This window comes from Prionailurus bengalensis, chromosome B2, assembly GCF_016509475.1.
Source record: "Prionailurus bengalensis isolate Pbe53 chromosome B2, Fcat_Pben_1.1_paternal_pri, whole genome shotgun sequence".
NCBI lineage: Eukaryota > Metazoa > Chordata > Mammalia > Carnivora > Felidae > Prionailurus > Prionailurus bengalensis.
Genome location: NC_057349.1, coordinates 44,571,511 through 44,587,585, shown reverse-complemented (window position 1 = coordinate 44,587,585; position 16,075 = coordinate 44,571,511). Strand labels below are relative to the sequence as shown.

General features: G+C 45.9%; 1 protein-coding gene across 1 annotated transcript in view; it reads left to right on the top strand.

Annotated features, from left to right (window-relative positions):
- The window catches only part of TNFRSF21 (TNF receptor superfamily member 21), a 76,511-nt gene that overhangs the window by 18,915 nt on the left and 41,521 nt on the right, over positions 1 to 16,075 (top strand). Inside the window, exons 2-3 of the mRNA XM_043591608.1 lie at positions 260 to 908; positions 2,618 to 3,112. Of these exons, the coding sequence (XP_043447543.1) occupies positions 260 to 908; positions 2,618 to 3,112 (1,144 nt within the window). The remainder of the gene's footprint in view (positions 1 to 259; positions 909 to 2,617; positions 3,113 to 16,075) is intronic.

The following is a 16,075-nucleotide window of genomic DNA, read 5'->3' as shown; positions in this document are numbered from 1 at the left end:
AGCGGTATCATCAACTTCATGTCACTACAGGCAGAAAAAGAAGGAAGTTGAGGCACAGGTCACGCAACAAAACCAAATCAGGCCTCAGGATGGAATCAGAGTCTTGGGTCTCTTCCTACTGTGTTGAGAGGCTATGGGACCGGTTGGATCTCTAATGGGAGCGATGGTGGTTGTGGTGTTCTTTTCTTTCTTCTCCTCTGTTCCCATCTAACACCTTCTTGGTTTTTATCCCTTCTCCCTCCCCTTTTATTTCTTTCAGCTTGGATTCCTTAGCACCACCACAGCTCAGCCAGAACAGAAGGCCCCAAATCTCATTGGCAAATACCACCATGTGGACCGTGCCACTGGCCAGGTGCTAACCTGTGACAAATGTCCGGCAGGAACGTATGTGTCCGAGCACTGTACCAACACAAGCCTGCGTGTCTGTAGTAGCTGCCCTGTGGGGACCTTTACCAGGCATGAGAATGGCATAGAGAAATGCCATGACTGTAGTCAGCCATGCCCATGGCCGATGGTTGAGAAATTACCCTGTGCTGCCTTGACTGACCGAGAATGCACTTGCCCACCTGGCATGTTCCAGTTTAATGGTACCTGCACCCCCCATACGGTGTGTCCTGTGGGTTGGGGCGTGCGGAAGAAAGGGACAGAGACCGAGGACGTGCGGTGTAAGCAGTGTGCTCGGGGTACCTTCTCTGATGTGCCTTCTAGTGTGATGAAATGCAAAGCATACACAGACTGTCTGAGTCAGAACCTGGTGGTGATCAAGCCGGGGACCAAGGAAGCAGACAACGTCTGTGGCACACTTTCGTCCTCCAGCACGACCTCACCTTCCCCTGGCACAGCCATCTTTTCATACCCGGAGCACATGGAATCCCATGAAGTCCCTTCCTCCACCTATATTCCCAAAGGTAACTTAACCTCATGAGTTACTTATTTGAAAAAGGCTTTGAGCCCAGTGGAACTACCGAAAATGGGCTTGTACAGAGGATGTTTTCTCCATTTTGTATATTCCAAAGTCACCCTTTGAGGAAGGGGCCTCCATTTCGTGGCTAATTTAATCTGGCTTCTTTGCATGTATTAGAAACATTTAGACTCAGGTTTTCTGTTGGGGGGGGGGGATCAAATATCTAAAAACTAGGTCACATCAAGTTTAAAAATAAGAACGAGAGAAATAAAGGTAGTGTGTGGCCTTATGTAAGTCACTTCTTCAGGCCTTGGTTTCAAACTTGTTAAATACATGATGTTCAAGGTTCCGTCCAGACTCAAAAGTTTTCCAATATGGAATCAATCCTGGATAGACACAGCCAGAAGGAAAGAAGGAGGGATAAGGGCAGAAAATACCATGATGCCTGGAAGGGAAGGATGAATATTAGAAACAAGTTGGGGCATAAAAGGAGAAAGAAAGAAGTTTCAGGAAACAAGCAAATTTGTAGCATGTTGAACATAACTGGCATTCACATTTGGAAAATAATAAGTTTAATTTTTTTCTTTAAAAAAAGTTTTTTAATGTTTATTTTTGAGAGAGAGCCACTGGGGGAGGGGCAGAGAGAGAGGGAGACAGAGAATCTGAAGCAGGCTCCACACCATCAGCACAAAGCCCAACATGGGGCTTCAGCCCACAAACTGTGAGGTCATGACCTGAGCCAAAGTCAGACGCTCAACCGACTGAGCCACCCAGGTGCGCCTATAAGTTTAATTTTTTCCAATTATTTTAACTTTATGCCCTTCATCAAGTATCTTAGTTGTTAGGATTTGGACGTCAGGCAGAATATAAAATTTATTATTTATTTCCAAGTCCTTTTTGATTAATTTTCATGAGATGATAGCCAACTTGAGTTGTGCTTTCTAGCATACTCTTTGTGTGTGATTACACTGGACCTTCATGATAACTCTGTAAGGAGGGCCTTCTCACAACCGCCATTTTGAAATGAAGAAATGGGCTCAAAGAGCTCAAATGAACTGTCCAGGTTTTCTCAGTGAAGGATGCAGTCTAGGTCCTGTCTCTTGGGACTCGAAATCCCTGGCTCTCTCACCAGGAGTATGTGCAAGCTTCTCTGAAAGAAGTCCACTAAGCTGCCCCAAATTTACTAATCTATTAATAGCCGATGCTAAGTCCTGCTTTGTTTTATTCACTGACTTTCCTCACCAAAGCTTTCCCTGGTTGGATTTGGAACTGAGTTTGAGCTCTTTTTCCCTACCTTAGTTATAGTCTCAGTTTTCCCATTGTATCCTGAAATGGTCAAAAGGAGGAGGAGTAAAGGAATTAGATTAGTTTTGTGAATAATCAGCACAATTAAGAGTTGACTAGAACCCTGAACATTCATGGGTCTGCTCTGAACGTGAAGCATAGGAGAAGCTGCCCTGAAGCTCAGATGTTGGGTCCCTGAGGATGCTGTTGGTTTTGCCATGAGGAAGTGAGTTTAGCTGTTAGGTTTAGTTTTTACCTTCCACGTAAAAGTGCCGTGAGAGGCCTTACGAAAACGTGCAGTATAAATTACTCTTAAGCTCCAACAGTTCACATCTTGCGTTATCTGGCCTGGTTTGAAGATGAACAGGAAGAGGAGGAATATACAGATCCCCAAATATAGAAAAGCTCTCCCCCCCTCCTTTTTTCTAGGCATGAACTCAACAGAATCCAGCTCTTCTGCCTCTGTTAGACCAAAGGTACCGAGTGGCATCCAGGAAGGGACAGTCCCCAACAACACAAGCTCAGCGAGGGGTGAGGAAGGCGTGAACCAGACCTTCCCAAACCTCCAGGTAGTCAACCACCAGCAAGGCCCCCACCACAGACACATCCTGAAGCTGCTGCCATCCATGGAGGCCACTGGGGGGGAGAAGTCCAGCACGCCCATCAAAGGCCTCAAGAGGGGTCACCCCAGACAGAATTTACACAAGCATTTTGACATCAATGAACATTTGCCCTGGATGATTGTGCTTTTCCTGCTGCTGGTGCTTGTGGTGATAGTGGTATGCAGTATCCGGAAAAGCTCAAGGACTCTGAAAAAGGGGCCCCGGCAGGATCCGAGCGCCATTGTGGAAAAGGCAGGGCTGAAGAAATCCACGACCCCAACCCAGAACCGGGAGAAGTGGATCTACTACTGCAATGGCCATGGTGAGCCTTCTCTCCTCCTTTGCTCACAGATCCCCATGCCTGTCCTTTCTTAGTCCTCGCTGCCTGAAGGAGTGGGAAAGGCAAAGTTTCTGGAAGCTGCTGTATACCGTGTGCTGTTGGATCGAGTTGTGCTATGAAAAATGAGGTGGTCCGCATTTGACGTAATACATTCACAGACAATAACCAGTCTGCCCTTTTCTCCCCGGCACATTTAAAGGAGAATGTTGACAAATCAGAGACCTGAGAATGACCCTTAGGGACTTTGTCCAACCATGTCATTTAACAAGCGGGGAGATAGAGTTCAGGGAAGTTTGGCCGTGTCCTTGACCCAGGCTGGTTGTTTGTTCAGCCCAGATGGGGCTGACTCCGTATCTCCTGACTGTTAGGTCCCTTGCTTCTACAATACGAGGCTGCTGGAGAAATAGAGGGCGAAAAACCCATCTTGTCTTCATTAAGTTTGCCTTTTTGAATCTGAACCTTGCTTTTAGATTCCTGTCACTTTCTCACAAGTGCTTTTCCCCTCGTGTTTTGAGGATCCCATTTCTATCAGGAGGCTAGGAAAGTCTTTGAGATTATAGACACCCAAAGCTTACTCTACTGGTTATCATCCGAAGCTGGACCCTGTGTCTTCTACCGAGTGGTCAGTGTGTGCTGATACAGGCTAGAATATTTCAGTTTTTCCTTTTCTCGAAGGCTAAAAACAGCCAACAGGACGTGTCCCAGCAGCTAAGTTTGATGTGACGAGTGCAGTTTTTAACTTGTGGTAGTAACTTCCCTTTCTTTGAATCCTCGGGGGCTCAATCCAGTGGGATCACAACCTGAGCCAAAATCAAGAGTCAGACGCTCAACCGACTGAGCCACCCGGGCACCCCTGTGTTGAGTCTTAAAAATGTTTATGCCCTTTGCCCCAGTAATTCAGTTTTTGTGAATCTCTCATCAAGGCATAACGTGGAAATACTAAAAAAAAGATATGAGCCCAAAGACCTTAAACTTTTAACTCAGCATGTTGTGTAATAAATAAAAATTAAAAATAATCAATCGAAGGCCTAGTTTTAGGGAAATGGATAAGTAAATTATGGCATATCCATGTAGTGGAATACGGTGTTGACATTGACGATTTTTTTTTTTTTTTAATTTTTTTTTAAATTTTTTTTTTTCAACGTTTATTTATTTTTGGGACAGAGAGAGACAGAGCATGAACCGGGGAGGGGCAGAGAGAGAGGGAGACACAGAATCGGAAACAGGCTCGGGCTCTGAGCCATCAGCCCAGAGCCCGACGCGGGGCTCGAACTCGTGGACCGCGAGATCGTGACCTGGCTGAAGTCGGACGCTTAACCGACTGCGCCACCCAGGCGCCCCGACATTGACGATTTAATGAGGTTTTGTTCTTTTTACCCGCGACATAGGGAAATGTTTACACTAGCTTAAAATAAAAACAACAAAGCCAACCCAGGCTACGCACTTTACACAATAAAATCCTGGTTCTCTTAAAATGTTGGGAAAAGACTGAAAAGAAATACGCCAGAATAAAAATAATGTTTCTTTCAGTTTGGTGGGGTATAGTGGAATTTTTGAGTGCTGTTTTCCCCTTCTTTATTAGTTTTCTGTTCTTCTCCCCAAATTTTCTATAATAAGCTCATGCAATTTTTATAATCAGAAATTTAGGGAAAGTTAAAAAAAAAAACCCAAAACTCATTTTGCTTCCTTTTGCTAGTCTGAGTGAAAATCAGACCGGGGGGAACATCCTGTTTGGGATAGAGCCTGCATAGATTTGAATAAGATGTCTCTTTGCAGGCAACCCAGCTGGGGAAGGAAGGCTTCAATTAATTCTCCCCTCCTTTTTCATAAAACGTAGTTTTATTTGGACATAATTTCAGACTTATGGAAATATTGGCCATAGTACAAAGAATACCCATATACCTGTGCCCAGATCGACCGGTGGTTAACTTTTGTCCCTTTGCTTATTTGCTCTTTTTATATAAAATTACATACAGACTTTGTGTTGTGACATGCGTAGTAACACAGACGAGTTTGTTACATATAGCATAATGTTATATAATATATATAAAATAGTGTTACATAATACGTAGTGTATTTATGCAGAATGTCCCTGACTTAATGATGGTTCAACTTCAGGTGTTTTGACATTACGACGTTGCCAAAGTGATATCTACATACATTCACTCCAAATTGTACTTCAGATTGTGAATTCTGGTCTTTCTGGGCCAGTGATGTGCAGAATGATACTCTGTCATGATGCTGGGTGACAGGCATCTCTCAGTCAGCCACGCGGTCACGGGGGTGAACAACCAATACACTTATAGCCCTGATGTACCCAAATAACCATTCTGGTTTTCACTTTCAGTACAGTATGCAGTAAATTACACGAGGTACTCAACACTTTATTATAAACTAGGCTTTGTGTGAGATGATTTTGCCCAACTGTATGCTAATGTAAGTGTTCCGAGTATGTCTAAGGTAGGCTAGGCTTAGCTGTGATGTTTGATAGGTGAGGTGTATTTTTTTCTTAGTTGAGAATAATGAGTTAGGTGTATTACATGCATTTTCAACTTACTGTATTAAATGATACTTTCAACCTGCGATGGGTTTATCAGGATGTTACCCCATCACCAGTTAAGGAAGACCTATATACATATGTACATGCATACAATAATTTTTCTGAGTCATTTCATGGCCCTTTAAGCCTAGGTACGTTAGTATACATTTCTTAACAGTAAGGATAGTCTCTATATTTTTTTAAATTTTTTAAATTAAGTTTTTAAATGTTTATTTTTGAGAGACAGAGACAGAGTGCGAGCAGGGGAGGGGCAGAGAGAGGGAGACACAGAATCGGAAGCGGTCTCCAGGCTCCGAGCTGTCAGCACAGAGCCCGACGTGGGGCTCGAACCCACAAAGGGTGAGATCGTGACCTGAGCTGAAGTTGGACGCTTAACTGACTGAGCCACCCAGGCGCCCCAAGGATACTCTCTTTAAAAAACGTAGTCATTTTCAAACTTAATAAATTTAACATGGATACAGTATTTTTATTTTATTTTATTTTATTTATTTATTTTTTTAACGTTATCAAGAGCTCCTGGGTTTATTTATTTATTTATTTTTGGCTACAGTATTTTAATTCACTGCCCATATTCCAGTGTTGTCAGTTGACCCAGTAAAGCCCTCGATGGATAGCATACCTTTTTCCTCTGGTCCAGGATCGGTCTAGGATCAGCTATTTCATTGAATTGCCCTTTAAATGGCCAGTCAGGACACTTGTTCTGATATATCTAATTAGGAGAACACGAGCAAAGAACATCTTGCTGGATTCTGTAAATGTCCGGAACCCTCCTCCTACTTTATTAAAAAAGTGACTCCGGGGCGCCTGGGTGGCTCAGTCAGTCGAGCGGCCGACTTCGGCTCAGGTCACGATCTCGCGATCCGTGAGTTCGAGCCCCGCGTCGGGCTCTGTGCTGACAGCTCGGAGCCTGGAGCCTGTTTCGGATTCTCTGTCTCCCTCTCTCTGACCCTCCCCCGTTCATGCTCTGTCTCCCTCTGTCTCAAAAATAAGTAAACGTTAAAAAAAATTAAAAAAAAAAAAAGTGACTCCATTCCTGTAGTAGTTGCACTTACCGATTAGATCGCGGTCATAGCTGTCAGAATTCTTGAGAACACTGCGAGTTGAAGAAGTAAAACTGGTTCGGCGGTAGAAAGCAGCTTAATTCAGTGACCTTTAGGCATTCTTAGGACCACCTTGTGTCCCGTGCCCTTGTGTCCCATGCCTGTGCCCTTGAAACAATCTCCTGTCTCGTAAAAAGGATGGAAGTGCCAAGTCAAATAAAACCATAACTCCTGCATTCAAATCAGTACCTCGGGATTATGCTTTTCCAGCTAAATCACAGTAGTCTCATTCGGGTACAATGATCTCTTCCCGTATTTAAACTTTTCCCCCAGGTTTTTGCATTGCAATGTTTATATTGCAAAAAGTGTGAAGACCTAAGGAAGGTCTCTTCTTTCCAAATTGCTATTCTCAAAGGTGCAACCAGGTAAAATCCCATTACAAAGCAAGGTTCTGTTTAATAACCGTCCCAGGGGCTCAGAGAGGCCTCTGGAAACAATACCTTGTTGATCTGATTGCAGTGAGTTCTGGGCAGCAGATAATCCTGTATAATAAGATCTTTTTGTGATCCTCACCCATTTCACACTGAGTTGTTCATGAGGATGAGAGGGGATAAAATCACCTAGCCCTGGGGCGTGCTCCATAAGAGATCATGTACATGTAGGACGTCACTTATCTCTCCCTACCTTAGCAACCCTGGCTGTGATCCTGAGTGCCTTATAGACCTTCAGCACTCTGACGCGGGGCCATTGGTTCCCATCCGTTTTCCCAACAAGAGCCTCTCCTTTATTTGGCCCCACTCAGCCCTCTTTACCCACTATAGACTTAGGTTAGGAGTTTTAAAGTTGAATACCTGCAAACTGCAATCCTGCTTTCATGGAATCCTAGTGTTGGAAACACCAGATGAGACGTTATATGGCCAAGAGGATCGAAGACCGAAGGTGCTGTGGTACTTGTATACTTCCTTTTTGAAGTCGTAGCAATTTTATGTCTGGTTGATTGGGTCTGGACTGTGGTTTCCTGTAATGCATCTATTGCAGCAACAGAATTAGAAGTCCCTTCAGAATTTTAAAAAATGTATTTATTTATTTTGAGAGAGAGAGAGAGAACACGCACGTGGGAGCGGGAGCGGGAGAGGGGCAGAGAGAGAGGGAGAGAGAGAGAATCCCAAACAGCAGTTCACCATCAGTGCAGAGCCTGATGTGGGGCACAGTTTCACGAGCCATGAGATCGTGACCCAAGTTGAAATCAAGAGTAGGCTGCTTAACGGACTGAACCACCCAGACGCCCCAGAAGTTTTATACATAAAAATCTATGTCACTCTTTATTACTGCGTCATGAGTGCCCTCAAGATGTATGTCTGTTGTTAATGGTCCATTTGTCATCGTTTTGTCACTTTTAAAAACGTTCCTTCTTTCTGTAGTATAACCCCAACATAATGGGTCAATGGTGGGACCAAGATGTTCCATTTAATTTAAAATGAAGAGAAGTGTGGGTTCACATTCATTGGGAGGTCACATGGGAAACAGTAGTTTTTGTTTGATCTGCTTTGTCACAAAAAGCACAAACGCAAAGATAGTGAAATTTAGCCTGTGCACAACTGGCCATACATTGCAACGCGAGAGGCTCAAATGGTCTCAAAATAGTCTCTCTATTCCCTTCCTGGTAACCGTGGAAGAGAGAGAACTGTAGCTGAGGGTATGGCCGACGACGGGAATCTGTCGCCGCTCTCTCATGGCTGTTCCTTTGTGGGCCATTTCTAGTTACCTTTCCTTCCTTCCTTCCCCTTCTCTCTCCATTCCCACTTCTCTCTCTTCTTCCTTCCTTTATCCCCCCTTCTCTTTAGCTATTTGCAAAAAGTGTGAAGTTGCGATCCCGGGCAACCTGTTGTCCGAGGGATTTGGAAGGGGAAGTTTGAAAGGCAGGGCGAGGAGTGGAAGTCACCCCGAAAAATGCTTCTATGGATAAGAGAGGAGAATACAGACAGGAGCCTCTGCAAGGTGATAAAGGGAACAAAAAATGGACAGTATTTCTCCTCGATCGTATTTCCTTTCTCTCTCAGACTTCAGGATATGGAGAAAAATGAGGAATAAAAGAGTGAGAGACCAAGGAAGTGGATTTATCTCGTTTAAACTGAACTTGGCTCCTGACTAGCACCTTCTGAGTTCTGTGTCTCGGGGAGACAGTAAGCATTGGCCAGGGACAGTGAGCCGTTCTGGTGTGGCTACTTCAAGCACATGACATATAAGGACAGCGGCACCTCCTAGAAATTGACTGCAAAAACAATAGTACACGCGGCGGCTGGTGCACTCTTTCTCAAGCAACTCTTTCGCAGCAAAAGGGGAAGGGACTCATTCTGTAGAACTAGATTCTAAGATGCTATTTCTTAACTCCTTTTGCTCTTATTGTCTGGCACTGTTTAACTGTTTGTGTCTATGTGGTTTGTCTCCCCACATTGTTTCTAAGTTCTTAGAGAGCAGACACTGGGTTTTATTGTGTGTCCCCAGGCCTGGGCAATAGCCCAGGGCCCTCAGAGGGGTGGTCCGGAGTCCAGCTGGCCCGTGTGGTAGCCACCCGAGCTATTTCACGTAAAGGTAAAAGTAACTAAAATAAAAAAAAAAAAAAATCAGTACCTCAGTTGTGCCAGCCACCGTTCAGGGGCTCAGTAGCCACATGTAGCTAGTAATGGCCAGATTGGACAGGACAGCTCTGAAACATTTCCATCATAGAAAGTTCTATTGGATAACACTGGTCTAGAGCAACCATGAACTAATTAATCTACCTCATCCCTTTCCAGGTTGCATTGTTTTCCATTCAAATATTGGATTTTTTTCCTTTGGCTTATAATCATATTTGGTGTGAGGGGTTTCACATAAAGATCTTAAGGTGGGTTCTTTACACGAAATTGCCGTAGATACCAAGGGTTATTATTCGGAGCCAAAGGAAGCTTTCGTGACAGTAGTGCTTTAAAATATGCAAAAACCAGCTACCAAATTTGCTGATATTCCTCCATCTGATATGCTTCTCCAATGTGGAACACTTGGGCTCTTGGACACTGGAGAGCTGGGTGACGTGAAGAGAGGGAATTAATTCGTGAATGCTTCGGTGCTTGCGTTTAAGCAGAATGCAAATGGCTCAGTCTTGTGGGTGCCCTCAAGCAAGGAAGCCAGTGGGAGGCGGCCCTTGGTTGGGTCGGAGGTGAGAGCAGCAGAGGCAGTGGAGGCCAGGGGTTTGGGGAGGAGAGCAACACTACACTACACCCTGGAAATGACAGCAATAAAGCTGGGTTCTAAAATTCTAGAATTGCCATTCCCTGTCCATTTCAGTGAAGACCTTTCACTTCTCTGGGCCTCTGTTTAGAAGGTTAGAAAGAAGTTGTTCTCATATGCACTTCAGAGCAAGTTCTCTGGAGTCTGGTTCCACTTAGTGGCTATGTGATCAAGATCAAGGTCCAGTTATTTAGCCCCTCGGTGCCTCGTTTTCCATGTGTATAGAATCGGAATCATACTAACGGATCGTTTGTTGTGGGAGTGAAGGGAGTGTGTGCCCAGCGCTCAGTACGTTGCTGGCCATGTGGTCCGTGGTTTGTAAGGAGAGATGGTAGAGAAGTGACTCGTCATCATCACTTCTGTCCTCTCTGGTAGTCTCTCGGTTTGTTTCCTGATTCAGTCACAGAAATGATGACCACAAGTCTCCTTTATAGTGCGTGCAGCTGTGCTTACATAGCGTCAAAACTGCTACCTTAAAAGAGCTTGCTGGAAATGTGGTTTTCCCTGCATGCAGGGTATGGTTCCTTCTTGGTTTACTTAATCTGCTGCTGGAGGCAGTGCTCTCGGAAATGGCAGAAAGCCTCATAGACAGTCAAACAAGACTCCTTATTGGCTTTATATTTAGATATGGACTTATCCTTTCCATGGTAATATTTTCTCTACGTTCTACCGGGGTCGGCAAGCTAGGACGTATTTCAGCATTCGAAGGTTATACGGTCTATGTTGCTATACTCGGCTCTGCTTTTATGGGATGAAAACAGCCTTATAGGCAACATGTAAATGATGGACGTGGCTGTGTTCCAGGAAAACCTTATTTGTAGGAATAGGGGGCTTGTCTTGCACGTTCTAGTTGGCCAGCCCCTGATATATACCATAGCGTTGTCTTTTAGCAGCTTTTTTAAAATAAATTTTTTTAAATGTTTATTTATTTACTTTTATTTATTATTTATTTTTGAGAGACAGAGAGAGACAGAGCACAAGTGGGGGAGGGGCAGAGAGAGAAGGAGACACTGAATCCGAAGCAGGCTCCAGGCTCTGAGCTGACAGCACAGAGCCCGACGCGGGGCTCAAACTCACAAACCATGAGATCATGACCTGAGCCGAAGTCAGACGCTTAACCCCTGAGCCACTCAGGAGTCCCAAATGTTCATTTATTTTTGAGAGAGAGAGGCAGAGCGTGAGAAGGGGCGGGAGGAGCAGAGAGAGAGGGAGACACAGAAGCTGAAGCAGGCTCCAGGCTCTGAGCTGTCAGCACAGAGCCCCACGCGGGACTCAAACTCACAGACCGGGAGATCATGACCTTAGCCAAAGTCAGATGCTCAACCGACTGAGCCACCCAGGCGCCCTTCTTAGCACTTCTTTTTGTATCTTGCCTCCCGGTGCCTTGTACGGCTTGGAGAAGCAGTCTGGTTCTTCTTGGACAGCTGCTTGAATTCTAGCCTCCGTGTTCTACCTTATATTTAGCAGCAACTATTTCCCAGTCTGACTGCTGAAGGGCTGAGTTATAAAACAGGACCATCGGATATGGGGGGCGGGGGGGAGGAAAAGGTGGCAGTTACCCTGTATTTTGCTGAAAAATTACTCCAGGGTTTCTCCACCTCCTCCTGATAGATACCAGTTTTTGCCAAGAGACCTTAGTCTCACCTCGTGGGTCCACCTCACGGGGGGCACCTGCCATGCACCTGCTATATCTTGCCTCTTAGGCAAACCAGAGCCATAGAGGGAGGAGGCAGTGGTTTGGGGTGTAGTCTGGTCGCCTACCTTTCGTCGTTCGCTCAGGGGACCGATGTGCTTTGCGTAGAGAGAGGGTCCGAGCGAGGCAGTGGACATGCACAACCAACTATACGCTGCAGCGCGCCCCTTCTTTCCTCAGAAGCTGAGAGCGTGCACGGCTGCATAGAATATTTTCTTCGTTCAGTGTCCAAATAGTGGTGTTGAGGAGAGCTGGAAGGGAGGCATGCCAGATTGCTGCACAGAGTAAGAATATCTGAAATGCAGTCCCTTCAACAAGCATGAGCTGGTTGAGTGGAGCCACGGGCTTGTTCTTCAGAGGCTGGATCGCGGTGCCCAGAAGGCGCCACGGCAGCAGAAATGACACTGGACTGTGACACCTGAGGTCCAGATCTGGGTCTTCTACTAAAAGGCTGCTTGATCCTGGGGGGAAGACTTGCTCTCTTTGAATCTCAACTTTGAAGAATGAGGAAACTTGAACCCAACACAGCAGGGTCATCAGATTTTGGTCTGCATGATCATTTTACTGTAACCGAGGACACTGCCGTCACGCTGTTGTCTGTCCCAGTGTGATCTGCCCTCATGGATCCTGCAGCAGGCTGTAGAGTGGAGTACAGGGGCTTCTGGGCCGAGATAAGAGGCCAGGCTTAACCCCAAACTGATGCCAAAGAAGGACCGCGTGCTCACTGCCACGCAGTAAAGCTTTCCCTTGCGCTTACCCTAGAGTAAGGTCAGGGCAGCGGAAATTTCCACCTAAGTCAGGACACGTGGCTGGGGAGGACCAGGGGAACGTGCGATAACCGTGCATGCTTTTGGCGAGAATGTGAGACATTTTTGTAGCGTGGTTGGGACTGGCGGGGCGGGGGGGGGGGGGGGCGGGGAGCTACTTTTGAGTCTTTCAGTCCCTTCAGATGTGTCACCTTGATTGCCTAAGGTGAAGCTGTGTCCAAGGCTCTCATCCATTTCTGAATTATTATGCTGAGGAAGGCCTTGGTCTCCTCATGTGGGCGAGGGACTCCATTCCCAACAGAACTCCTGAGAACAGCTTTACCCTGGTGACACAGAGAGCATACCTGGTAAGTGCTTTCCTGCCTTGGAAAAGTTAGTCGACTCTCGTCCTGGCTGGAGGGCGGCCAGCAGCTCATATCCACCTGTCATATCCACCTGTCAAGGCAGCTTCCAGGATACACATGTTGGGGCAGTACCCCCTCGCAGTCTAGCTGAGGATCAATGAATAAGTTCAGACTTCTGCTGAAACTCTCTTTAACTTTCATATATATTTTTACGAGTTCTTATTAGTTCTCAGGGAGGATTACTCTCCCTGTCAAGGGGTTCTTAAATTACACATTTAGCACAGATCCGTGCAGCTTTGTAATTTGTTGGGACTATGCTTAAAATGTTCCAGGATAATCCAAAAATAATCCTTGAGGATGAGGGAAAAAATGTCACTCATAGATCAGTGGAAGGCTGGGGTTATAGAAAGAATTTATCTCGCTTCCAGAAAGGCAATGTCCAAGTCTGGTTTCACCTGCAGGAAATAGGTGAGGCGCCCTGCCGGGTACTTCAGAGGCCCAGGCAGAGCTCTTGTCCACAGGTTTTGCCTTTTGCCTCGACGGTCAGGAATTTCTTATTTCTTCAGGGGAAAGTGCTATGAGAGACATTAGATTGGAGAGGAGCTAGTCTCCATCTTAGTTACATATTTCTCCCTCTTTGTTGAGTCTTTTGCCGTATTATCTCCCGTGTCAGAGTTGTCATCCAGATGTTGACTTGTTTTCCTGAAAAGGAACTCAATGGTCAATCTGCCTGATTCTGAATTAGCTGCACTTTGGCTGAAGTAGGGGACTATAGTGTCTGAAGTCAACTCTTCCTGTTTGTAACCAGGGTTACCTTTAAGGAATCCCAAGGCAAAAAAAAAAAAAAAAAAAAAAGGAAATTTCAAACGTGACTCGTTTTAAACTGCTTGACTTCTGTTATTTTTTCATTTAATTATGTGTGTGTGAACACCAAGGTTAAGGTACAGTCCAAGGACTAGGCTTTAGTAACGTAGAAGGTATTTGGTTTAGTTTTATTTGGGGAGAGCTTCAAGTTGGAGATCGTGTGTGTGTGTGTGTGTGTGTGTGTGTGTGTGTATTTGTCTAATCTACCATTTTACAGAAGCTGAAACTGAGTGCCAGACGAGAACAGTGACTTGCCCAACGTCATGTGGCCAGTAGGCTTAGAGAAGAAACTAAGGCTGAGTCTCTTGGCTCCTGGGACAGTGCTCTTTATATTTCAGGTGTTGCTTCTCTGGTCAAAGGACTGCAGGGTCCTGCTCAGTTCAGAGGCTATCGGGGTTTGAAAGCAATTACTCCTATTTCTTAAATGACAGCATGGAGAGGCTGTTTGCCTGTGAGGATACCGAAGGCTGAGGCTGGGGTAGCAAAAGAACTTAGCCCTTTGGCCACAGGGACTCAGAAGTGGATGGGGAGGGAGAGACGAAGGTATGTTTCAGAAGGGGACGTCTCCCTGGATTGCCTTCATGGGGATGGTGATGGTCCCTAGGTGGTCATTCATTTGGGGGGGCTGCAGGTGGTGGCGGTGTTCCGCTACCTTTGCTGAGCCTCTTAATTGGATGATTTCCGACTGCGGGAGGTGAAGAAGCTGGGAGCTGGAGACAAATTAGATCTTGGCAGCAGGTGAAAGTAAAGAAGTTCTTAAAGCTCTTGCAATATACACGGAACTTTCCCACCTTGACCTTGAAGAGGCAGAGGCATTCTCCTTTCATTTATCCTTTCCTTACACCCTCATGGCCTGCTTCTCAGGCACTCAAGCACCTTTCTGGCTGCTCTTGACATCCTCTGACTTTAACTCGGTTTTACTCAGAAATGTCCTTGCCTAGGATTATTCTATAAGCAAATTGTTCTAAGGGAGCCTATGTAAGGCCTTGGCATTGACACACTGGTTTGGAGGAAGGGAGAGAGAATACACCAGGGTTATCGGATGCTTACTGTGTGCCAGGTACTGTTCTGTGGGATTTATATGTACTTTCTCATTTTTTAAAAAAAAAAATTTTTTTTTTCAACGTTTATTTATTTTTGGGACAGAGAGAGACAGAGCATGAACGGGGGAGGGGCAGAGAGAGAGGGAGACACAGAATGGGAAGCAGGCTCCAGGCTCTGAGCCATCAGCCCAGAGCCCGACGCGGGGCTCGAACTCACGGAGCGCGAGATCGTGACCTGGCTGAAGTCGGACGCTTAACCGACTGCGCCACCCAGGCGCCCCTGTACTTTCTCATTTAATTCTCAGAACAACCTTATAATGGCAGGACCGTGCCCATTCTACAGCATATTAAGAACGGAGGCACAGAAGGATTACATGACTTGACAAAGTTCCACACGTCAAGCCAGTGGTGAGCCAGGACTGGCATTCACACAGCTGGCCTTGGATTCTGAGCTGGTCACTAGCATGTGCTGCTGCCTCTCCCACATCTCTCCATTGTTTGGAGGAGGAAGAGTGGGCAGAAGGTTGAAACCTGGGCTATCGTAAATCTATCATTGTAACCGATTTCTCCTTTATTTCCACTTGTCTCCTTTCCTGTGACCCCATGAAGGGGAGTCAGGGTTGGCGGGAGACATATTCAAAAGACTTATGTTCAGGGAAGCAACCAAGACTCAAGAAGGACAGGGTGGGTAACACTTTGCTTGGTCCCGGGAGGCATCATGGTGCAGTGAGAGATGTGGGCTGATGGGTGGATTCACCTGCGGTTTTGACTCTCCGTCCTGACTGTGCAACTATGCCAAGCTACCGAACCTCTCCTCAGTTTTCTCATCTGTAATGTGGACATAGCTCCTATCTCATGGGGTTGTTGATGAAGACTAAATTATGAGATCATATGTAAATATTGATAAAGCTGCCAGCTCGGTTTGCTTCTCTTTCTCTCTTTCCTCACAGGAAGGTCAGGAAGTTGAGCTGTACTAAGCATTCGTGGAGAGCTGAGGCCAGGGTGGAGGGACAGTTGTATCTGATGTTCAAGACAAGTAGAACTCCATCGAGGGTGAGATTTAATGAGTCCTGTGGGTCAGGAGAAATGGCTGCAGGGAAAAAAAAAAAAATCTACACTAAGAACGGTGGCCATAACGTGCCTCAAAGCCCGACTGACCAGAACAAAAAGAGCTGGAAAGAAACTGACAGTGTGGCACATAGTCTGTGACTCTCAGCATTCTCGAGGGCGAGAGGAAGGAATTTTGTTCACCCAGCCTGCTCCCGTGGTCGCCTCGACAGTGCAGCCTGGGGCAAGGGGGAGGGGGGAGGAACCCACCATGCTCAGGGGACATGTGCAGTAGGACAGCATTGGCTTGGAGGGAGGCT